The sequence below is a fragment of the Polypterus senegalus genome, chromosome 13, assembly GCF_016835505.1.
Source record: "Polypterus senegalus isolate Bchr_013 chromosome 13, ASM1683550v1, whole genome shotgun sequence".
NCBI classification, from domain to species: Eukaryota; Metazoa; Chordata; class Cladistia; order Polypteriformes; family Polypteridae; genus Polypterus; species Polypterus senegalus.
Window position 1 is genome coordinate 97,290,924 of NC_053166.1, and position 25,401 is coordinate 97,316,324.

At 37.6% G+C, this 25,401-nt stretch overlaps 1 protein-coding gene across 1 annotated transcript in view; it reads left to right on the forward strand.

Moving 5' to 3' along the window:
* Positions 1-25,401, forward strand: part of mybpc2a (myosin binding protein Ca) — a 131,219-nt gene that overhangs the window by 31,478 nt on the left and 74,340 nt on the right. Inside the window, exons 4-9 of the mRNA XM_039773892.1 lie at positions 2,807-2,887; positions 3,024-3,172; positions 3,309-3,426; positions 5,421-5,469; positions 19,533-19,589; positions 23,011-23,180. Of these exons, the coding sequence (XP_039629826.1) occupies positions 2,807-2,887; positions 3,024-3,172; positions 3,309-3,426; positions 5,421-5,469; positions 19,533-19,589; positions 23,011-23,180 (624 nt within the window). The remainder of the gene's footprint in view (positions 1-2,806; positions 2,888-3,023; positions 3,173-3,308; positions 3,427-5,420; positions 5,470-19,532; positions 19,590-23,010; positions 23,181-25,401) is intronic.

The window sequence follows — 25,401 nt, forward strand, 5'->3', positions numbered from 1 at the left end:
CGCACCGATCTGCCTGTCGATCTCATGCTCCATTCTTTCCTCACTTGTGAACGAGACCCAGAGATACTTAAACTCCTCCACCTGGGGCAGGATCTCGCTCCCAACCCTGAGATGGCACTCCACCCTTTTCCGGCTGAGGACCATGGTCTTGGATTTGGAGGTGCTGATTCCCATCCCAGCCACTTCACACTCGGCTGTGAACTGATCCAGAGAGAGCTGAAGCTCACTGCCTAATGAAGCAAACAGGTCAACATCATCTGCTAAAGCAGTGACCCAATCCTGAGCCCACCAAACCGGACCCCCTCAACACCCTGGCTGTGCCTAGAAATTCTGTCCATAAAAGTTATGAACAGAATCGGTGACAAAGGGCAGCCCTGGCGGTGCTCAACTCCCACTGGAAACGGCTTTGACTTACTGCCGGCAATGCGGACCAAGCTCTGACAACCGGGTAGTACAGGAACAGAACAGCCCTTATCAGTGGGTCTGGTACCCCATACTGTCGGAGCAACACCCACAGGATTCCTGGAGGGACACGGTCGAACGCCTTTTCCAAGTCCACAAAACACATGTAGACTGGTTGCACAAACTCCCATGCACCCTCCAGGACCCTGCCAAGGGTATAGAGGTGGTCCACTGTTCCGCGACCAGGACGAAAACCACACTGTTCCTCCTGAATCCGAGGTTCAACTATCTGACGAACCCTCCTCTCCAGGACCCCCGAATAGACTTTTCCAGGGAGGCTGAGGAGTGTGGTCCTTCTGTATTTGGAATTAACCCTCCGGTCCCCCTTCTTAAAGAGGGGGACCACCACCCCGATCTGCCAATCCTGAGGCACTGTCCCTGAAGTCTATGCAATGTTGCAGGGGTGTGTCAACCAAGACAGTCCTACAACATCCAGAGCCTTGAGGAACTCCAGGTGTATCTCATCCACCCCGGGGGCCCTGCCACCAACGAGTTTTTTTGACCACCTCGGTGACCTCAGTCCTGGAGATGGGGGAGTCCACCTCCGAGTCCCCAGGCTATGCTTCCTCATTGGAAGTCATGTTAGTGTGATTGAGGAGGTCTTCGAAGTACTCCCCCCACCGACCCACAACTACTTCCCCCTCCTGAGACGCCAGATGGTGGACCAGAATCTCCTCAAAGTCATCCAGAAGTCGTTCTCCATGGCTTCCCCAAATTCCTCCCAAGCTTGAGTTTTTGCCTCAGCAACCACCGAAGCCGCATTCCGCTTGGCCTGCCGGTACCTATTAGCTGCCTCCAGATTCCCACAGGAGAAAAGGGTCCTGTAAGACTCCTTCTTCAGCTTGACGGCATCCCTCACTGCCAGTGTCCACCAACAGGTTTGGGGATTACCGCCACGACAGGCACCGACCACATTACGGCCGCAGCTCCGGTCAGCCGCCTCAACAATAGAGGCGGAGGTGGGAGTTGAAGCTACTTCTGACACGGGACTCTGCCAGACGTTCCCAGCAGACTCTCACAACACGTTTGGGCCTACCAGACCTGACCAGCATCCTCCCCTACCATCGAAGCGGCTCCGCCCCTCTGTTCCTCCCGAGTGTCCAAGACATGTGGCCACAAATCCAACGACACGACCACAAAGTCGATCTTTGAACTGAGACCTAGGGTGTCCTGGTGCCAAGTGCACATATGAACACCCCTATGCTTGAACATGGTGTTCTTTATGGACAATCCATGACAAGTACAGAAGGCCAATAAAAAAACACTGCTCGGGTTCAGATCGGGTGGGGCTATTCCTCACAATCATGCTCTTCCAGTTCTCACTGTCATTGCCCACATGAGCATTGAAGTCTCCCAGCAGAACAAGTGAGTCCCCAGAAGGTATGCCCTAGAGCACCCCCTCCAGGGACTTCAAAAATGGTGGGTACTCCAAACTGCTGTTCGTCGCATATGCACAAACAACTTTTAGGACCCGTCCCCCTACCTGAAGGCGGAGGGAAGCTACCCTCTCATCCACTGGGGTAAACCCCAATGAGCAGGCTCCAAGTTGGGGGGCAATAAGTATTCCCACACCTGCTCGGCACCTCGCACCGGGGGCAACTCCAGAGTGGTAGAGATTCCAGCCCCTCTCAAGGAGATTAGTTTCAGAGTCCAAGCTGAGCATCGAGGTGCACCGGAACCTCTTGACCTTGCACACTAGCTCAGACTCCTTCCCCTTCAGAGAGGTGACATTCCACGTCCCAAGAGCCAGCTTCTGTAGCCAAGGATCGGACCTCCAAGGTCTTCGCCTTCAGCCACCACCCAATTCACACTGCACCCGACCTCCTAGGTGAGGAATGATACAAAGAACGGTTCAGTAAACCTCCTATTAAGAAAAAAACTTTGGCCGGCATTTTCCCTCACCCGGAAGTGGGTCACTGGGGCACCCCTCTGGAGCCAGGCCTGGAGGTGGGGCTCAATGGCGAGCACCTGGTCACGGGCCTGCACCTATGGGGCTCGGCCGGGCACAGCCTGAAGAGGCAACGTGGGTCCCCCTTCCCATGGGCTCACCACCTGTAGGAGGGGCCAAGGAGGTCAGGTACAGTGTGATACATAAATTAATGAATTATTATTATTATTAATGAACCAAAAACAATAATTGGTTAGTATAGGACCAAAAAGCTAATTTATCTAAACTGAAGCTAAAGAACTAAAGAAATTTTCACCCATGATTGACTCCTACTTTGCACCCAATGTTGACCTGACAATGCACAATCAGAAAATGTTGAATGGGTAGAATTCCTGTTAGCATACAGACATTTCTTTGTCATTACTGTACAATGAATATGAATGAATTTCTTTGCAGAAACACCTGCTAGTGATTTAGTGATGACAGAGTTGACTGGTCTCTTTGTACAAAAACCAGAGTCCACACATGGAGAAGTCGGTAAGATAACTGACAGTTTTTATAAGATATGTTGTATTATTATTGCTATTTTTGGCTTACAAGCTATTTGTACTTTATATAGTGGGCAGACTAGGATTTTCAAGTGCTCAAAATCTACCCATTTAATCGATTCCAGGAAGCGATATGACATTTGTAGCTAAAGTTGATTCTTCAGCTTTGGTGAAGAAGCCTGTCATGAAATGGTTGAAAGGAAAATGGATGGACCTGAGCAGCAAGGCAGGCAAACACTTCCAGTTTAAGGAAACCTATGATCGTAACACCAAGGTAAAGGACATTAAGAATTTTCTGTTTCTTTAAGCATGTTTTATAATTTGTCAGATCTTGACATCTACTGTGATTTACATAAGTGCTTACCATTTTATTTTGTAGGTAATTGTCATTTAATTTTAATATCTTTTAGGTTTACACCTATGAAATGAAGATCATTAAACTTAATGCTGGGGATTCAGGCGGATACAGATGTGAAGTAACTTCAAAAGACAAATGTGACAGTTGCACCTTTGACCTTAATGTTGAGGGTAGGTGTGACAAGATTGGGGAAAGGGAGACACACTTGGACAGCTGAGTAAGATGTTAACTGTGGTTTGCAAGCAGGCAAGATGGAAGGAGGCAAAGTGATAGCTACACCATTGAAGGCATCTTGCTTTGCATGCCATTCTGAATTATTAGTACAGGTAGTCCCCAGGTTACGGACATCTGACCTACGACTTACAAATGGGGCCTCAGCTGTAACGTATGTGCCTCAGTAACTGCTGCTTCATCATCTTCAGCATGGGGATGCTGCAAGCAGTGGCTGGAGGGGGGAGATTTCGCTGCTTGCGCAGTGTAGAGTCCCTCGTGCGGCTCCCGGTGGCAAGCGTGACCTGTGGTCCATAGTCACCGTGGCCACAGCTATCGCTCGTGTGCAAGACGGAGGCTTGATGGGGCGGATTGCTGCCCGTCCACTACTCCTGACTGGACACAGGCTGGATGGAGCGGGGCGTTTCATTGCCCGCCCATCACACACGGCTGCCCCATTCGTTCTCGGTGGGTGGCTGGTAATGCTGCAAGCGGTGACCCGGTTGTGGCTGAACGGATGCCATTGAGGGTGAACGGGGCGGTGGTGGGTAGCATTGCAGTGTGCCTCGGATGGCTGCCCATTGAATGGGGGTGGTGGTGGTGGGTGATTGACTGCCCTCCTTTGGCCGCACCGTGTTCGTTCTTGGTGGGCGGACGCTACAGGCAGCATACTGTAGTGAAGGTGACTGTGTGGTGGGCAAGTGATGAATTCCCCCCTTCGCCACCCCCATTCATTCTTAATAGCAAGCCTGCTTGTACTGTTACGCACTTAGCAGGAAGTTGCCTCTCATCAGTATACCAGCCATGCTGATGAGAGGTACCTTCTTGCTGTGATAGCATGTATAGTGCTGTGCAGAAGAGCTCATCTTAACCTTTTGTCTTCACCCTTCAAGAATGTCTCTGAAACACAAATCTGATGCAAGTGCTAGTGATGCAGTAAAGAAGGGAAAAACCATCACCATTGAAAATAAAGTAGAATAAAAAGGTCAGAGAGAAGTGAAACTCCATCATCATTCATTGGCAGAGCACTTGGTTACAGTTGGTCAGCAATAGCATTTATTAAAATAATGTACCTGTTCCAACTTACATACAAATTCAATTTAAGTACAAACCTAAAGTCCCTATCTCGTATGTAACCCGGGAACTGCCTGTACTGTTTCTCCTCTGTGATCAACTTTTTTTTAAATTTGCTCCATATTTCATATTTTATATGTTAAAGGAAGTATTGTTTTGATGAATAAATCATCTTCGGCTTTCATCAGAAATACGGAAATGTATTTGATATCCCTAGAATATTCTTTGAGCAGTTTTTGGAAATATTTGTATAAGCATGTAGTAAACATTTTGTTGACACTATATCACAAGAATAAAATGAACAGTTCTTGTGAAATTTTACAGCTTTTAAAGTTCACATTTTTAAAGCTGATATAAACAACAGCCACACCACTGCTTAGGAGTTCACAAAATGTGGCATACACATTTGGGATTTTGAAAGAAACACTTCTTTTAAGTAGAATAAAATGTGAAAAATAAATTATAGTGATACTGCATCATGTATATATTTTACATTATATTTTGTACTCGTTGTAAATATTGAGAAAAACTTGTGCTAGCTAAATCCAGTTTTCTACTTTTGATATAATCCACTTATATTCTTGTTATTCTTACTAATAACTGCCAGATTACTAATTATTTCTGATATCTGTAAAAAAAAATATGATTATTTAAAAGCCACATAATTCTTCCTAAATGCTTTTGTCATACTATATTGTTCCAAGAACAGGACTGCAAGAGTGAAAAAATAACATTTATCTGGGCAGTATGGAATGCTCTAGGTTATATAGAGAGGTATGACGATATGTATTAATTTAACTTGAAGATTAATACACCAGTAGATATCATTTGTCATCAGTAAAGAGGAAAACATATTACTCTTTTCTTTTTTATTTTCAAGCTCCTCAAGCTGACAGTAAAGCAAACATTCTGGAGACATTTAAAAGATCGTAAGTAGATTTGCTCTACAATATCTCTTAATCAGTAGAATTCCAGTAATAACAATTTTTTGTTTTTGATAATTTAGTTTTTTTCCCTTATCCAAATTATGGCTAGAAACATCCATATTTATCAACATATTACAATGAAAAAAAATTTTAAAAACCTCAAAATGACTGTGCTCATTAGAAAAACAAACAGAAAAATTATGCCACAGTGACATTATGAAAACAATGATAATGTTCAAGTAGAGACATAAGAAAGGGAACATTGTTAAATGAATACTGACATTCTCAGATCTAGGGACAGATCCCAAGTCCAGGTTCTGACAAATTGTGGTCTGGTGCATCCTGTTTGCTTAAATTATGTTTGAGATGTGAATAGAACTTAATAGGAGTACAGCTGTGGCAAACTGAATTGACTGGGGTAATTTAAAAAGACACACACCTCTGTATAACAGGTCCTACAATTCACAGTGCATGTCAAGACAAAAACCAAGCCAACCAAGAAGTTGCAGAATCTTTGCAATAAAATTTTAGTGAGGCATAGATCAGAGCAAGACCAAACTGAGTATGAGAGGTAACCATAAACTAAATGGTCAGGTTTATGGAGGTTTAACTAGATGGCCTGTTGGAAGGACAATCATCTCGGTAGCACTCCATCATTTAGGCAGAAACCACTGTTTACTAAAAGGCATAGGGGACAGCCCACTTGGAGTTTGCCAAATCACATTTAAAGGACGTTGAGAACATGAGGAAAAATAGCCTCTGGTCAGATGAGACAAAAATTGCAATCTTTTTGGGAAAAACTCCAAGCATTATGTCTGAAAAAGACCAGGCACTGCTCATTACCTGCCTTCTATCATTTCTATAATGAAGCGCAGTGTTGGCAGCATGATGCTTATGGGGGCAAGGACCGGAGAACGCATCTACAGTATTGGAGGAGGCTTGAAGATGTGGGAGGTGATGTTTGTGGGGCAGGGGCTTTGTTTGATACAGAACAGATGGTAGCAGAACTGTTTATTACAGGACCAATAGCAGTATTCGGTTATGTTACGAAGGTGATTTAAAGTTTATTTATTCAAAGCCAAAAATGCTTAAGATTCCAACTCTGTATTGGCATCAAAAGCTAATATTAATACAGCCTAATTTTACAGTGGGTTTGAATAACTGTCTACTGACATACAAACAATAAAAGTTACTAATTACTTTTATTTACTCAAAAGCACTCTCCACTGTTATTTTTGTATTACATTCTGAAAAGCAGCATTTCCATCAGATGAGATGAATATATTGGGGAGATTATAAATATTAAATACCTATCTTATGGATCAATTGTGTTAATTTGACTGGTTGAAAAATACCATAGTTTAGTAAATCTTTTTGCAAAGTGAAATTCCTTGTGGATTCATTACTATAGGCTATAGCTGGTTCCACACTCTGTGCATGGGGTGCTTCTTGGTGGCAGGGACAGGGACACTGGTCAGAATTGAGTGAAGGATGAATGCAGCCAAATGCAGAGAGGTCTTTGAAGAAAACCAACTCCAGAGTAGATGTGACCTCAGACTGTGGTGACAGTTCACATTTCAGCATGGCCATGAAGCGTACTTCTAAGACAATGCTGGAGCAGATGGAAGAGGTCTGAATACGTTTTTAAATACACTGTACTACATAATTTACAAAAAAATAATTTGTTTTGTGAATAAAATGTGAACAACTAAAACAGAGAAGCCTATGCATACTTAACATTCAATAATAAAATACAAATAAAGTAAAACTCTGTGATAATGTGCCCAAAAGGGATGTCTTACTTTGCCACAAGTGATAACAAAAAATCACAGTCACTAGTTTGCTGAAAGTCAATTTGCAATTGCTAAAGCCTAATGAACAGCACAGCAGTGGATTTTTTTGACACGCAGAAGGAGATGTCTACAGTAAACACCCAGTGCCAAAGCAATTATGTGCAGCTGCTGTAAAAATAATGTTCTCTATCTATGTAGAAATGAAGGATAAGAAATAAAATAAATAAATAAATATGGATAATTTGTAAACCCCATTTCATCTCTCTTTGTATATGACTTTGAAATACAATGTCTGATAATTTAAATCTATACTAATAAAAGGCAAAGCCCTCACTGACTGACTCACTCACTCACTCATTCATCACTAATTCTCCAACTTCCCGTGTAGGTAGAAGGCTGAAATTTGGCAGGTTCATTCCTTACAGCTTACTTACAAAACTTGGGTAGGAAATGTGAGTAATGGTCATAACTGGAACCTATTTTTTCGTCCATATACTGTAATAGACTGCAGCTCGATGGCTGTGGGAGGCGGAGTTGTGTCTTGCGTCATCACGCCTCCCACGTAATTGACTGCCTGCCCATATAAGGTAAATATTCGCGGGTGAAGGACTGTGCTTAGCATATTCATAAGTAAAAATATCTGAATCACAAACTGTTGTTAATTATATTTTGTCCATGAATACTTATTAAATAATTCCAAATAGTCTGTCCGCTTCCTTTCATAGCTTTTCCGATGGTTGTGCTGCTTCCAGGCATGTGTTTTCGTATTAAAGCATTTAATCAATCACATTTCAGCCATCATTTGTTGCCAGGCAGAGAGGACTTTACAATCCTTTGTGCAGACACTCTAACACAGAATAAATGTCGATTAACCTGTTGCTTCAACCAATCAGATTTTGAGTTAGTGGCAGTACGGCCCTCTAGCAGGCGTACGGCGACGTCACTGTATTCAGACCCATTGATTGGATAGAAGCTGCAGGTTCGAGTTTAAGCACCAGCTTCGATGGCGATAGAAAGGGACTTTTTGATGAAACTGAGGCGCACGGATAATCCATATGACAGAGTGATTGAACGGTTTTTAAAGAAAGAGAGGAGGATGGATTTTGTTTACAAATAATCTGAATTTTTGGTGAATAAAATGTTGCGATTTTCCTAAATAATATTGCAAGTTTATGAGTTATTATTGATATTTTTTATGTGTGTCGTGGCTGTGGCTGCAGTAGAAAGAAACTTGTTCACCCCTGTTTTGTCTATACAATAAAGGCATTTATTGTGGCTACAGGAGCTCTATCTGCGATGCAGCGGCTCTTTATACTGTATTTCTGCATATTAAGATGTTTTATTTAACCATAAAATAGTTTTGAGGGGCGGGTTGATTCAGATGGAGCAGTACTGAAGGCCTAGGTGTGAGATGCACGGTCCGCCAATGGACCAGATCATACGTAAATTTAATGAACATTACAACCCGAAAATAAACAAAACTGTAGCGAGGCCCATGAATAAATGAACAGTAAAAAAGTAAGAGTGAAGTGACGGTGACTTATTGAGGCAGGCAGCCGAGACCACAATAGCACGGGGTTCGATGTAGTGCGCATTAAGTCGATCTAAAATGTACGCTCAGATTCGAAAAAATATATCTTTTCAAGTTCTATTTGGATATAAGCAGGTTCTATTTAGTCGACAGAAATATCTTTGGTAGGAATGTAAGTTGAATTTAGTCTTTACATTACATTTCTATGGTGAAGAAAAATTTATGCAATGAGCAACAGCTGCTCGCACCCTAAAGGGTGTGTGTATATATATATATATATATATATATATATATATATATATATATATATATATATATATATATATATATATATATACTATATATATATACTAGCAAAATACCCGCACTTCGCAGCTTCTTAAAATATTTATTAAGAAGAATATTAAACCTTTTTAAACTGAGGGAAAATATACCAATAATTATCTGTTAAGAATCTCCTTGTAAACCACATTGTCAGTTCAGCCCTCCGGTTGTAATATGACCAAGCTGTGCGCTGAGCTTACTCTTGAGCATGCAATGTACAGTTGGCCATGTGAACAGTAATCTTGTTTCAAATCTCACAGCTTGGATTGCTGCTGTCATAATCGGTTTGAGTTTCATGGTTTGTTTCAATTACGTTAGTATTTGCAGGACTTGTGTTGAAGTGACATTCGGCATCTATCAAGCGTTGTAAGCACACAACCGGTTTCATCGATAACTTCACATCCAGCTTTTGAGAGTTTAAACATTCATAAACATCAAAGTGTCCACTACTCAAATCGTCACCTGTCAATCTAAGATGTTTAAGAGGCATTGGTGGTTGTTGAAAGGTGTAAAATATTTGGCCATTTCGCTACACTTGAAAGCAACAACCGAACAATTCAGCGGCAGCCATCAACTCACATGCAGATGCATAGGTGAAGGGCTTAAGCATTTCACTCTTATAGTGCTCCTGTGTAGTATAATTATCTCCTGTACCGTCATCAGTCCACACCTTGAACCTGTCCCAGTCATTCAATACATAAGACACAATGTTCCTCCGAATATCAAGAGTGAGCCTGATATGGCCGTGCAATATGTAACAAAGAGAATGGAAAAGGTAGGTGCCATCTCTGGGAATGGAAACCACTCGGTAAATGACAGTTCTTTGATTGATGGTGATCACCTCGATAGACATGTTAATGCGGGTACGGTTGGAATGATAAAGGAAATGGGTACCTGAACAATGTAAAGTAAGTCTAAAATACCTACACAATAACTATAAGTATTATATTATATTATAAGTATAAGTTCAATATGGCGGCCGACAGTGGCGTCAAACCATCGAAATAAGTACGTACATCGGTTTCAGTTAGCGCAGGGAAGCCGCCTACCAAATTTCGTGAAGATGGGGCCATAAATAAGAAAGTTCAATATGGCGGACGTTGTCGACCATTATGACCGTTACGTGTAGAATTTCAAAATGAAACCTGCCCAACTTTTGTAAGTAAGCTGTAAGGAATGAGCCTGCCAAATTTCAGCCTTCTACCTATACGGGAAATTAGTGATGAGTCAATGAATCAGTCAGTGAGTCAGTGAGTCAGTCGGTCAGTAAGGGCTTTGCCTTTTATTATATATATATATATATATATATATATATATATATATATATATATATGTATATGTGTACAGTTTATGTATATATATGTGTGTGTATGTATATATATATACTAGCAGAATACCAGCTTCAGCAGGAGAAGTAGTGTGTTAAAGAAGTTATGAAAAGAAAAGGAAAAATTTTAAAAATAACGTAACTTGATTGTTAATGTAATTGTTTTGTCATTGATATGAGTGTTGTTGTCATATCTATATATATATATATCTATATATATATATATATATATATATATATATCAAAATACCCACGCTTGGCAGCGGAGAAGTAAAAGAAAAGGAAACATTTTAATAATAACATAACATGATTGACAATGTAATTGTTTTGTCATTGTCATGAGTGTTGCTCGCATATATATATATATATATATATATATATATATATATATATATATATATATATATATATATATATATATATATATATATATATATATATATATACACACACAGACACACACATATATAAACATACAAACCGGATTCCAAAAAAGTTGGGACACTATACAAATCGTGAATAAAAACTGAATGCAATGATGAGGAGGTGCCAACTTCTAAAATTTTATTCAGAATAGAACATAAATCACGGAAATAAAGTTTAAACTGAGAAAATGTATCACTTTAATTGAAAAATATGTTGATTCAGAATTTCATGGTGTTAACAAATCCCAAAAAACTTGGGACAAGGCCATTTTCACCACTGTGTGGCATCTCCCCTTCTTCTTACAACACTCAACAGACGTCTGGGGACCGAGGAGACCAGTTTCTCAAGTTTAGAAATAGGAATGCTCTCCCATTCTTGTCTAATACAGGCCTCTAACTGTTCAATCGTCTTGGGCCTTCTTTGTCGCACCTTCCTCTTTATGATGCGCCAAATGTTCTCTATAGGTGAAAGATCTGGACTGCAGACTGGCCATTTCAGTACCCGGATCCTTCTCCTACGCAGCCATGATGTTGTGATTGATGCAGAATGTGGTCTGGCATTATCTTGTTGAAAAATGCAGGGTCTTCCCTGAAAGAGATGACGTCTGGATGGGAGCATATGTTGTTCTAGAACCTGAATATATTTTTCTGCATTGATGGTGCCTTTCCAGACATGCAAGCTGCCCATGCCACACGCACTCATGCAACCCCATACCATCAGAGATGCAGGCTTCTGAACTGAGCGTTGATAACAACTTGGGTTGTCCTTGTCCTCTTTGGTCCGGATGACATTGCGTCCCAGATTTCCAAAAGAACTTCGAATCGTGACTCGTTGACCACAGAACAGTCTTCCATTTTGCCACACTCCATTTTAAATGATCCCTGGCCCAGTGACAACGCCTGAGCTTGTGGATCTTGCTTAGAAATGGCTTCTTCTTTGCACTGTAGAGTTTCAGCTGGCAGCGGCGGATGGCACGGTGGATTGTGTTCACTGACAATGGTTTCTGGAAGTATTCCTGAGCCCATTCTGTGATTTCCTTTACAGTAGCATTCCTGTTTGTGGTGCAGTGTCGTTTAAGGGCCGGAGATCACGGGCATCCAGTATGGTTTTACGGCCTTGACCCTTATGCACAGAGATTGTTCCAGATTCTCTGAATCTTCGGATGATGTTATGCACAGTTGATGATGATAGATGCAAAGTCTTTGCAATTTTTCGCTGGGTAACACCTTTCTGATATTGCTCCACTATCTTTCTGTGCAACATTGTGGGAATTGGTGATCCTCTACCCATCTTGGCTTCTGAGAGACACTGCCACTCTGAGAAGCTCTTTTTATACCCAATCATGTTGCCAATTGACCTAATTAGTGTTTATTGGTCTTCCAGCTCTTTGTTATGCTCAAATTTACTTTTTCCAGCCTCTTATTGCTACTTGTCCCAACTTTTTTGGGATTTGTTGACACCGTGAAATTTTGAATCAACATATTTTTCCTTTAAAATGATACATTTACTCGGATTAAACATTTGATCTGTCATCTACGTTCTATTACAAATAAAATATTGACATTTGCCATGTCTACATCATTGCATTCAGTTTTTATTTACAATTTGTTTATTGTCCCAACTTTTTTGGAATCCGGTTTGTATATATACACATCATATATATATATATACATATACATACATATATACATATACACATGTACAAATATAGACATATATATACATATATACACATATATACACAGTTATATATATATATATACATATTTATATATATATATATATATATATATATATATATATATATATATATATATATATATATATATACACACATACCACCATACGCTGAGAGTAGTGTGTTAAAGAAGCAATGAAAAAGAAAAGGAAACATTTTGATAATAACGTAATATGATTGTCAATGTAATTGTTTTGTCACTGTTGTGAGTGATGAGTGTTGCTGTCATATATATATGTATATATACATATATATATATACACACACACACATATAAACATATATATATACATATCCATACATATATACATAGACACATATACACATATATATACACACACACATACTGTATATACACATACATCCACATATATATACATATATATATATATATCTACATATACACACATACATATACATACACACACATATATACACACACATATATAAACATATATATACATACATATGTACATATATACATATACACACACACACACACAACTATCGTATATGTTCAAGTTTTATTTAAATTTTGAATAGAAGGAGTTTTTATTTAGTTGACAGAATATTATTCCGGAATAAATCAACTCAAACCTTAAATAACTATATAACTATAATATTTTGCTCTCCATGAAAATATATCCTGTCAAAATTATACAAATTCAAATATGAACATGGTGCATAACAAAACCTGGAAATATAAATAAAATTTGTTCTTTTCAGCAATAACAAATCAAATCATTCAGTTGTCTTTGCTCATATGTCATTTTATCAGAGCTGGAAGCCTGGCATCTTTTTTTGGCAACAAGTTCGTTTATGTTTGGTGTGAGGTTCTGTGTTGTGGAGATTCTCAGGATGGACTGCAGGTGCTCATCAGTGAGGCGACTCCTGTGTGCTGTTTTGTTAGTCTTCATGACTGAGAAGAGCTTCTCACACAGATATGTGCTACCAAACATGCACAAGGTTCGAGCCGCATGTAGACGGAGCTGGAGCATTTTTGTGGGAATGGAGTGAATAAACTGTGCGGGCCTGCAGTATCGTACTTTGCCTTCAGTGTGCCATTACACTGCAGCTCAATCACCTCCATCTGAATCTGCACAGGTGCAGTTTCCACATCGACGGCAAATGGGTTGCGAAACAACTGAAAATTCTTTTTGTTCTCCAAAGTCACCAAAGCGCCGTGCGAACTCAGTGCTCAGTGCGCTCAGTTTATCAGCAAAGTGCGTATTTGGCAACACCGTTGTGCCGACTTGGTTCGACATTACTTGGCAACAGGGAAAGTGGGGCAAGTTGCACTGGTGCATTTGTGTCTCCCATAAAAGTAGCTTCACTTGAAATCACTTTGTGATTTTGCACGGGTAAAAACGTCTGCTGAAGTGTCAGATTCTTCTTTAACTCTTCTGCTTTCTGTATCTTGTGCATTGCATTCAGGTCTTTCAGGTTATCTTGATGTTTTGTCTCATAGTGCCGTCTTAGATTAAATTCTGTAATTACAGCCACATTAGCTCCACAAATGAGACACACGGGTTTACCGGCAATGTCAGTAAACATATACTCAGCCTCCCATCGGTTTTTAAAGGCTCTATGTTCAGAATCACCTTTTCTCTTCGGCATCGTGTGGGCTAGCCGCAATAACTTGCAGCATCATAAGCTAGACTTGATTAACGCGTAAGTGTTTGGCAAGGCAGTTGAAGCGCTGCATTATAGGATCTGTAGTTTATTGTATTACCAGCGCTTCATATCCCCGGGCCATTAACAATAATATATAAAATGATCTCATGGGCCGGATATAATTACACGCTGGCCGGATGTGGCCTGCGGGCCTTGAGTTTGACACATATGGACTAAATAGAACTTGAAAAGATATATTTTTTCAAATGTGATCGCGCAATTCAGATCGAGTTGACGCACTACAGTACATCGAGCCAGCGTGCTATTGTGGTTTTGCCTGTGCCTCAATAAGTCATCCTCCCTCGCTCTTACTTTTTACCGTTCATCTAATGAATACACTGAGTATGGCTTTACCAAAACAATCATTGATCGCGAATAAAGTATCCATTATTCATAAAGCTTCAATTGGTGACCTGTCTTTCTGCGTTAACCGCATATTTTTTTATACGTCTCAAACCAAGGGAATGCGAGGCTAAAATGTATCAGGAAGCGCGCATACATACTCAGTGCATCCCCTCTCGGGAATCGAACCTCGGAAGCCGGCGCCACAGTGTGTGGTTTGTCTATTTGAGCGTAGCAGTATAATTCAGTTTTGTTCAGCACTCTTTGGAACTGTTGCTTTTTGTCTGCCCACTGTGTCAGTTCACGTGAGCCGCTGAATATGGTTTTATATGTCACTCGCTCGCTTCTAATTGTTTCGCTGCCTTCTTAATTATATAATGTATGTTTTCTTCAGCGGTTTTTGGAGCTCTTCCTGGTTTTCTACGTACTGCGTGATTACGTGGGAGGCGTGATGATGTCACACGAAACTCCGCCCCCCACGACTTTCGAGCTCAACTCCATTACAGTAAATGGAGAAAAATAGCTTCTAGTTATGACCATTACGCGTAGAATTTCGAAATGAAACCTGCCCAACTTTTGTAAGGAAGCTGTAAGGAATGAGCCTGCCAAATTTCAGCCTTCTACCTACATGGGAAGTTGGAGAATTAGTGATGAGTCAGTCATTGAGTGAGTGAGTGAGTAAGTGAGTGAGTGAGTCAGTGAGGGCTTTGCCTTTTATTAGTATAGATATATGAATATACAGTATATATATATGACAGCAACACTCATAACAGTGACAAAACAATTACATTGACAATCATGTTGCGTTATTTTCACTTTTTACTTCTTTAACACACTACTTCTCCACTGCGAAGCGCGGGTATTTTGCTACTTTAAAATAAGCTGCAAATATATGAACTGAAAAAATGTTCAGTTACATATCACCTTTTTCACAACAAAGTGGTATAGGACTTTTAAAAATGTTTATTGGACATTTTTTAACCATGCTATCAAAAGAAAGCTGATTTTCCGCTAATGTGATGTGCCACTATGATACCTAGGTTGCCCGGAACAGGCACACTCATCCTGATATACTTTGTTAATCCCTGAGAGGAAATTGTCTTTCTGCGTGACCTTTGGTGGTCAGAGTGCAGGGATAGCTAATATATAGCACTCCTGGAGCAATTTTCAGGTTAAGGTCCTTGGCTCAAGGGTCCAACAGAGTAGGATCCCTTCTGGCAGTAATGTGATTTTGAACCAACAACCATTCAGATCCTTAGCCACAGAGCCAGATTTGCTTTCAAATACAATTTTACATGAATGGGCCTTTCCTCACCTTTTCAGTTTTGTTTATCTTTTGTAAAAAAACACGTAACCATCTATGTTGTACTGCCCCCATCACTCCAGTTTAGCCAGGTTTCTATTTCTATGATATTGCAATTACGTGCAGCACATTTGTAGCATTAAGGGAAGCAATTATTAATTTATTACTCCTTTTCAGCTTATTAACTGTAGACTAGTAATTTCACAATGACCTTGTGCATTTATATTAATATTTTACTTCTGTACATTAATTTATATTGTGGTAAATAATCAAGCCTTGACACACAAAGAGGTTTGGGGCAGCCTCCTGTATATTTGAGAATTGGCGGCAAAATGCAAAAAAAGATCTTTACAGACAAGAGTCCAAAACAGAACTACACAAGTCAGTAAACATGGCAGATATATTATTGGACGGCAGGAAAAGGAGGGATCTTGGGACCTCAACCGGAAATGAGGTCATTGGGCTTCGACTTCTTGGGAGATGGAGCCGGAAGTGCCATCTTCTAGGGCAGAACTGGAAGTGCCATTACCTGGGCCAGAACCAGAAGTGAAGTCTTCATGGGAGACAGGCAGAATTTCCCGCATTTGGTCTGCGGTGAGACAAGAGAAAGGATTAATGTACTGTGCCACCCCCTGGTCTGATCAGGAATTCTTTTGAGCCCTTTAGCTGCTTCCCATGCGCACGTGTGTGACAATATGCAGTTATAAACCTGGTACTTCCTAAAATCTCTCCTCTACATACAACCCCAAATCAGAAAATGTTGTGATGGTACGGAAAATATATAAAAAAAATTGCAGTGATGCTTAAATTTACTTTGACTTTTATTTCATTGCAGACAGTATGAACCCAAGATATTTCATGTTTTGTTCGGTCAACTTGTTTTTATTTGTCAATATACATCGATTTCAACACTTTGTAATTTGCATTCAACACTTTGTAATTTCGCAATTCCTTCTCACACCACTTAAGACATTTTGGAACTGCAGATACCAAGTGATGAAGCATTTCAGGTGTTATTTTGTCCCATACTTCCTGCAAACACATTTTATCTTTTATCAAAAGAAATTGAAGTAAATTTATGAATAATTGTGTTTTCTTTTCTTTTTTTATTTGCATTTTTCATATCATCCCAACCTTTCCTGATTTGAGATTGTAGTTTAAACAATACTCAACCAACTTACTCATATTTCTCTATAATACATTGGTGCTCCTCTGGCTCTAATGTAACCTGTCATGGTGGAACAGTTCCTAATTGTTCCAGAAGAAACTCCAGTGGCCCATAAACCTATTCCCTTCTATCCTACACTAAACTGAGATGACCATCTCATAAGTTATATTCCTTAGCTTGCCATGTAAAGTAACTTACTTTATTTTTGTTAACAAAGCTGGCTGTTTTTACTTATGTAAGTCATTTGTTCCAAAGTGAATAATAACAACTAGATCCTTCCCTGCTCTAACCATGCACCAATCTTTTCTTCCAGGGGGGTATATGAAGCAAACCTGAGTTTCAGTCTCCCTATTGACTGAGTCTCCAATTATCATTACGTCTCTGTTTTTGGGCATTTATTTTTGAGTTGTCTCCCTGGGGCTACTAATTCCCGCCAGCCCTGCCAGAGTTATCATAATCATTGTCCACCTCTGCAAAGTCCTAAAAATTGGTGCATAACTCCAGCTCTATATCTCATGCCCTTAGACAATGTGCATACTATTACCTTATATCTGACATTGAGGCACCTGCATCTACTTCTCTGGTCAGGAGTGTCCTCATGTGCCACTTTGGGGGTACACATTGTTCTTTCTTAGATAGATTGATAGATAGATAGATAGATAGATAGATAGATAGATAGATAGATAGATAGATAGATAGATAGATAGATAGATAGATAGATAGATAGATAGATAGATAGATACTTTATTAATCCCAAGGGGAAATTCACATAATCTATCAGTACAATGCCTGTTTAAATGCCCCCTCTTTAAAAGTTCTTATTATTCTTTCCTCCTTCCTAGCACAGATTCTGGTTTCTTTGCATATGATGTACTAAACCTAACTAGTACTGTTTCTTAATCCTTTGCTTCCTTTCTTGCTAGAAACACATTTACTGTTAGTGTAGCTGTGTTTTCCCAAAATTACCAAAGTTCAGCAACTATAACAAAAACAAAAGCCTGAAGCACTGAAATGATTCCGCGGACAAAATATCTTTATTTTTAAAGTTTTTAGTTAAAATTCAAAGTAAAACAGTTCACACAAAAGGGAAAATTGAAATAGCAAAAAAAGAAAGTTCTTGTTAAGAAAAGTTCAATTCAAAGCTTAAATCTTATTTCATTTCTTTAAGTTTGCATATTCAGTTAAATCATTTCCAAGTGTTTCTGAACCATTTCAAAATGGTCAGAAAACTGTACGCTTATCCCACTTCTAAGCTGAAAATGGGTCTTTTAAGTCCCTGTGTATTCGGGCCTATTCTAAACATCAACTGACTCAATTATCACACTGTATCTTAATTATAGCAAGAAAGTTCTATCTCTTACTAACTTATAGGGGAAAAAAACTATACCATTGTCTATGACTATTAAAGAAATGTACATCCTATTCAAATTAAGCAAACACTAATATGAGTTTAACTCAAAGCTTTAACTTTCTAAGATTGATTCTTACAATTAGTGGATTCAAAGACAATTAATTGTTAGCATATTGTCTGTCTGCTTCAGTTGTGTGGCAAGATTCTTGCTTCTGCTGCTGTCACCTCCACTTCATCCATATGTGTGCTGCAGAGCTGAACACATACATTCTTTACTCAAAGTATGCCTTGCTGCTGAGCAGCTGAAAAAAACAACAAAAAAACCTTCTAAAGGAAAAATTAAGTTCTAGCAAGTACTGTCCAGCCCTTTAGTGGCAATTAAAATACAAGTTCTTAGGAGTAAACGTATATATTAATCAACTTTTTCAGAGAAGCGCTCAGTTCTCAGTAAAATCCACTATACAAGGATGACATCAGTAAACAGCACAAACCCCCACCATACAACACCCATGTTCTACAGTGTGGTCACTGTTAACATGAAAACAACTTTATTTTAGCCTAACAAACCATATTTAAAGTATAACTCTTTTTTTTTATTTTACATAGTTCCATCAACAGAACTACAAGACCGAAAGAAAAATGCATTCTAACAAAAGAGCACATTCAGTAATCTTTTCAAACATTAAACAATGCTAAGAGGACCAATGATTGATTGATTGATTGATTAATTGATTGATTGATTGATTGATTTGAGGATTCAGGGGTGCTGTGTGTAACTCCAGTGTCACCTGTCAACCAATGGCATCTGATGGCATCTAAAGAAACAACCCCCCTGAGCCTTGAGGTACATTTAGATAATCTTTAGTATACTATAATTTTATAAAAAGCTAACTTATCTTTTTGCCATTTTAAGAATGTCTAACATTTGTTCTGATATTTAAAAAAAATCCAATACCTGATATTAGTTAATGAATCTACACTTCAGCCTACTACACATTCCGTAGGACATGGGCCCTACAATAACATGTTCCCATTATGCTTTTTACTTGGTTTCCTTACTGTTATTCTCCTTCTTTCTGAATGGTTTAGGGGTGAAGCTGGAGAAGATGCTGGTGATCTGGATTTTAGTGCCCTGTTAAAGAAGCGGTGAGTGTTTTCTAATAATTAACCTTTAGTTTAAAAGAAATATTTTGACAGAAACTAAAAATAATTGCATCATACCTATCTGATAAATGACCAACACAAAATAAGAATACAAATTAAATAGTTGTAGTGTCTGGTGTGACAAAATACAGAACTTACAATAAGTTGTGTAATGATGTTTCTGTTTCTGCTTAGAAATGTGTGTCTCTTCAAAGTTTTCATTGCAGTTTTTTGTTTTGAAAATGATATTTTGGGATAGCTAAAATTTGATTCAAGTACTTTAACAGTTTTTTTCTTTTTTTCTTTTTATTTATTTTATTTGAAGAAAATAACATTTCATACAATCAAGTCAAGCTTGTACAACAAGTGACTTCATAGACAAACTAGAAAAAAAGAAAAGAAAAAACATTAGAAAGTTAAAAAAAAAAAAAAAAGCAGAAACCAAAAGAGACAAAATTTAACAAAACAGAATTCAAATCACACTCAAGTGAGAGATTAATTAAATTAAATTTTATTCATTAAATCTTGCCATATTTTAAAAAACCTTTTGAACCAATCCTCTAAGCAAGAATTTTTCCAGTTTCAAATAGTATAGACTATCAGTTACCCACTATCTTATAAAAGGTGGGTGGAGATCCTTCCCGTTAAACAAGGTAGGTCTACATGCTAGTAGTGTGTTATAGGCAATTACAATCAATTTTTTTCTTTTCTACTTTAAGCCCATCTTGGAGTACATCAAACACAGTTGTTCATGGACTACAAGTAATTGTGAAACTAAGGCTGTCGATTAGTATTCAAAGATTTTTGTCCATAATTATTTTAATTTGGTACACTCTCAAAATATGTGGCACAGTGAGGCTGCAGCTAGATCGCAACATTCACAGTTTGGAATTCTTGTAGATTTGTTGAGCTAAGATATTATTAGCCTTCTGTCCATGTTCATAATAATAATGTCGTGATTTAAAGATGAGTTGTTCAGTTTCTTTTATTGTCAAGAAGTTAAATTCTGATTGTACAGCCTGTCTCATTTGGAGACCTGGCATATTCTTAATCTATTCCAGAGATCTCACTGATTAATTCTGATGCCTTCTTAGACTCCAGTTTATTTTTATGGGAAAAATATGACATAATATGTCCTCCTTAAGAAGATATTCAGAATTTCCCATAAAGCTCCTGCAGAAACCTCTGAGGATGCATTGGTCTCTAAAAATTAATTAATTTGTTTGAAGGTGAACTCTGTAAAGTTCACATCTGCTAATGACTGGGGGTTAAGAAATGAGTGTGTAAAACATAGTAATTCAAACTCCAAGATCAGAGGTGCATAACGAGAGATAACAATAGTGGGGTGCTTAAGATTTGATAGTGGGCAATAAATTATTATTGATAAAGAAATAATCTGTTCTTGAGTAACTATGATGTACTATTGAGAAGAAGGAATATTCTGTTAAATCTGGATTTAAGAATTTCCATTGGTCTGATATGTTGTGATCCATTACAAATTGTGTGATTGTCTTTGTGGTATTAGATGTTATTCTCACGGTGTTTGATGATCAATCCAGGGCTGAATTTCAAACACAATTAAAGTTTCAAGCCATTATAATTTTATGAATGCTCATACTGGGAATAGATGCAAATATGTTTTGGGTAAAATCTCTATCATCCACATTAGGTGCCTAAATATGTACTAAAATAACTTTAGATTTGAATATATTACCCATCACTACCATGAAATAACACCCTTCAGAATCAGATATTTCATCTCATACTTCAAATGAGATTGTTTTAATGTATTAAGATTCCCACACCTCTGGTTTTCTTTTTAGAGCTGGAGTGGAAAGTCTGGAATCAAAACTGGTCCTTCCTTACTTGTTAAACGAGTCTCCTGTACAAATACTATCTTAGCATTTAGGTCTGTTAGGTGGGAGAATACTTTTTTCTTGCTAGATCGCGATTGACACCTTTGACATTCCAGCTTACAAAGTTCATTGTTTGATCAGAGAGACACTGCTTCTAAATGTTTGAGGACATTTTGTAATCATAAGTAAAAGTAGCATATTGTTTAATAAATTAACTGTAACCTTGATTTCATATTTTGCTAGGTATTACAGCTAAGAAGCTTATTATTATGTTGGCAGTTACAATTGTTGGGGTAGAAAGGATGGATAAGAATTAACTTTCTCTGTAATGTCTTTTCTGGCCATTATCATTGGCTGCACAGAAAAACTTAGTGTTTGTGGTTCAATGAGAAATGAGCAACTGTCATGGCAGCCTGTGTTTTGTGAGAGCTGCTGTACCCCCAATTCATATTTTTAATTCACAGTAGTACAAGATATGCCACAAATAAATGTAGTGTCTAGAGGGTATAAAGTTTAACAAGTAAATTATTTAGAAATAAAAATGTATGTTTTTCTTAAATGAAAAATAAGTTCTAGGTTTGTTACAAAAGGTCACAAAAAGAGATTCTAATTGAATGAATGTCTTAAAGTTTCTGAAAATAGAACTAAAATAGAGGTCAAGCAGTGGCTACAGTTTTAGAAAATGTGAAACTGTTACAAACAAAGACAATGTTTGGGTGAAGTTAAAGTTGTGCGTAAAGTATAATCCATCTATCATTTTTGATTTTGTTTAGTCCAACCTAACATACATGCATTTAGAATGTAGGACAATATTGGACATCTTGAAGGTAACCTATGGGACAATATGAAAAAACTCTGCATATCATGCAGATATAGGGCCATGATATTAGTTCTGATGAAATTTATTGTGATACATCAGTGCTAATACTATGTAAAAAATGGAAAACGTGTTTTTAAACTATTCTGTACATTGTTTTTATAAATGTAATGAGTTGAGTTTATAATCATTCAAAATTAATGTGTTGGTATGATGTTGAATTGATTTTCCTCTTTTTAATTAAGATTGTGCTGATGAACTTGTTCTATCTTGTTTTATACTCTATGCACCTATTTCAGCTGATATATAAGTAAAAAAAAATTTTTAAGTAAATTTTGTTCAATAGTATTTGCATAGTGTAATTATATTTAGATAGTTATGTGGTTTATATATAGTTATCTCCGTTTACATTTAGTTTTCATGGAAGACATAATAATAAAAACTGCTTACCCAAAGACAATATGCTGTACTATGTATGCATTTTCTCTCAGGCTAACCTGCAGATTATGGCTATACCTTTATCTGATATGTTTTCTTAAACTTCTCTGCACTCTTTGCATATAATTACTTCTTTGACATCTTACCAAGCACTTTGGGCTACATCATCTATATAAAAATGTGCAGTAGAAATAAATGTCCTTCAGCCATCTGCTGACACATTTAGATTATCTTAATTTTATTTCCATTCAGTTTCTTTATGTATGTCTTTATGTTATTTTCTGTTTTTTTTTTTTTTACTTTCTTTCTTCAGAGAGGTTAAGCATGAGGAATCTGTGAAAGAGGATGTGGATGTCTGGGAGATTCTGAAGAGTGCCAAGCCAAGTGAATATGAAAAAATTGCATTCCAGTATGGAATCACTGACCTTCGTGGTATGCTGAAGCGACTGAAGAAGATGAAGGTGGAACCTAAAAAAAGCGAAGGTGACCTTTCTTAGAAAGAAACATTTTTTTTTATTTCAAATGCAGTTAGAATTAATCAAAACTATATCTACAATATTTTAACAAGCTTCTGTCTATGTTTGTGTGTCTGGTCCCTAAGAGCAATCTGATTAGTCAGTTGGACTTTTGTGACTCAGTGGTAGAGACAATGTAACAATACATTAGGGGTGTGGAGTCCAATTCTTGATTATGGCCATTTTTGTTTAAAAAAAATGAGTTAAATGCTGAATGTCAACAATTTCAACAAAACAAATAACATATTAAGTGATGTTGGGGCATTAAATACAAACAAATGCACATGTAGGCTTTATTGGAATACAATCTAGAGATGGAGCACCAGTCAAAATATGTTGAGACACTCTAGAATACAGAGAAAAGGCATAGGAAGAATGCTGAAGGTACATGAAGGGTAAACATCAAATATTTTTGAATTGATTCTCTTAAATAGTAACATAGTTGTAGACAGGAAAAATTTCATCTTTCAAACAACTTTCTATCAGATATGAAACAAGCATTTTTTCTACTAAATGTACTTTAGGGTTTTCATAAACTGAAATCTGGATAATCTTTCCAACATTTCTCTGCTGTCTACTGTGGAAATTAACTATAGCTTCATTAAAGCCATAGGTCAGTTGGGAAACAATTTGGAAGTGAGGAAGTGTAAAAACTATCCAGTAGATAGAGATATTCTGGCATCTATTTCAGAAGGTCTGCAGGTGACAGACAGCTATTTCTTATTTTGTGCTACAAACCTTATCTTGTTATTTTTATTAGTAAAAGTTCATAATACTTTATATTTTGGTTTGAGTCATTTGAGTTGATTATATTGCATAAATACCAACAATCACTTTTACTGGCATGTGTATTTATTTGGCAACCACAGCACTTTGTATTTTGGAAACCAAACTCTACTGCTGAACTTTGGTTACAAGATAGTTGCATGGACTCTTGTGATCATTGAGATTTGGGAAACATCATTAGATATTTTTGTTGCTTCAGATAAATGTTTACTTTTCATCTATTATGGATATTTAAAACTGTAAGCCCCAAGGAATATTTTATATAAATTAGAAAGTGAAGAGACCCCACCACCGATTCATGAGGGATAACAGTTTGATACACTGTACATCTGATGTACACAATCTTAAGGTGACATTTTGTACATGCTGAGAAATTATGTATTTTTTGTAAAACTGAATTCAATTCATTATCTAAATCTACAACCATAAGTTTGTCTTCTCCATTATGTCAATTAATGTCTAAAGGTGCATTGTTTTGTGTGGATATACAGTAGATCTAACAAAATGTCAGACATTTGGGGCATGACCAAATGGGGTTATTACCCTTCTTTTTCAGGAAGATACTATTGTTGCATGGCTCTTTTAATCAACTTTCCTCTAGTTTCTGAAAGAGATCTGAAGGCCTTCTTCCCAAGGCACAGTTAACTCTGCCTAGCTGGTGGAGGTTTTATGTCTATAGCATCACTCAGCAACAAGGTAAACTGCACTGATACTACTTCAGGCTTTCTTCATGCAGGAATTCAACTTAATCATTCCTGAAAAGTAAGCATCATTTGAATGTTTCATTTCATTTTATTTTTTCAAAATCAGGTACTTCAGATATCTTAATCAGAATTTCTTGAAAATAGTTTGAAGTATCTTACATTAATATATTGTATTTATATCACATATAAACTGCAAAAAAGCATATGCAAAAAACTAGACAATAAAACTTTAAATGGGAGTTGTTTTGCTTGTATTTAGTAAAACAATCTGCCAAAGTAATGAGCAAAATTTACTTGAAAAGATTTCTTCAAGTAAGCTAAATAAATGTAAAAACAATTTTTTAGATAAGTCAATTATTCTTACAATAAGGAAAATTAGGTTTAATATCATGATTTAAATACTTTTCACTTGGCGTAGATTTAATTGTTTGCACTATACAATTAATAATAATACAATATTCTTTACAAATTTATAATAATTTTCTGTTATTAGACAGTATTGTATTTAAAGCTATCTTCAGCTGATGTAACGCATTTACAATATTATACAGATTGTTCTTATTTTTTTGTCTTTTATTATTTACTCAAGTATTAGACTATAAGTTTTTCTTTTTTTTTATCATACAGCCTAAAAAGTCAATAGAAATGGAGAATTTTATAAATTTGAATTGCATATTGTTTGGCTGTCTTCCATTTTAC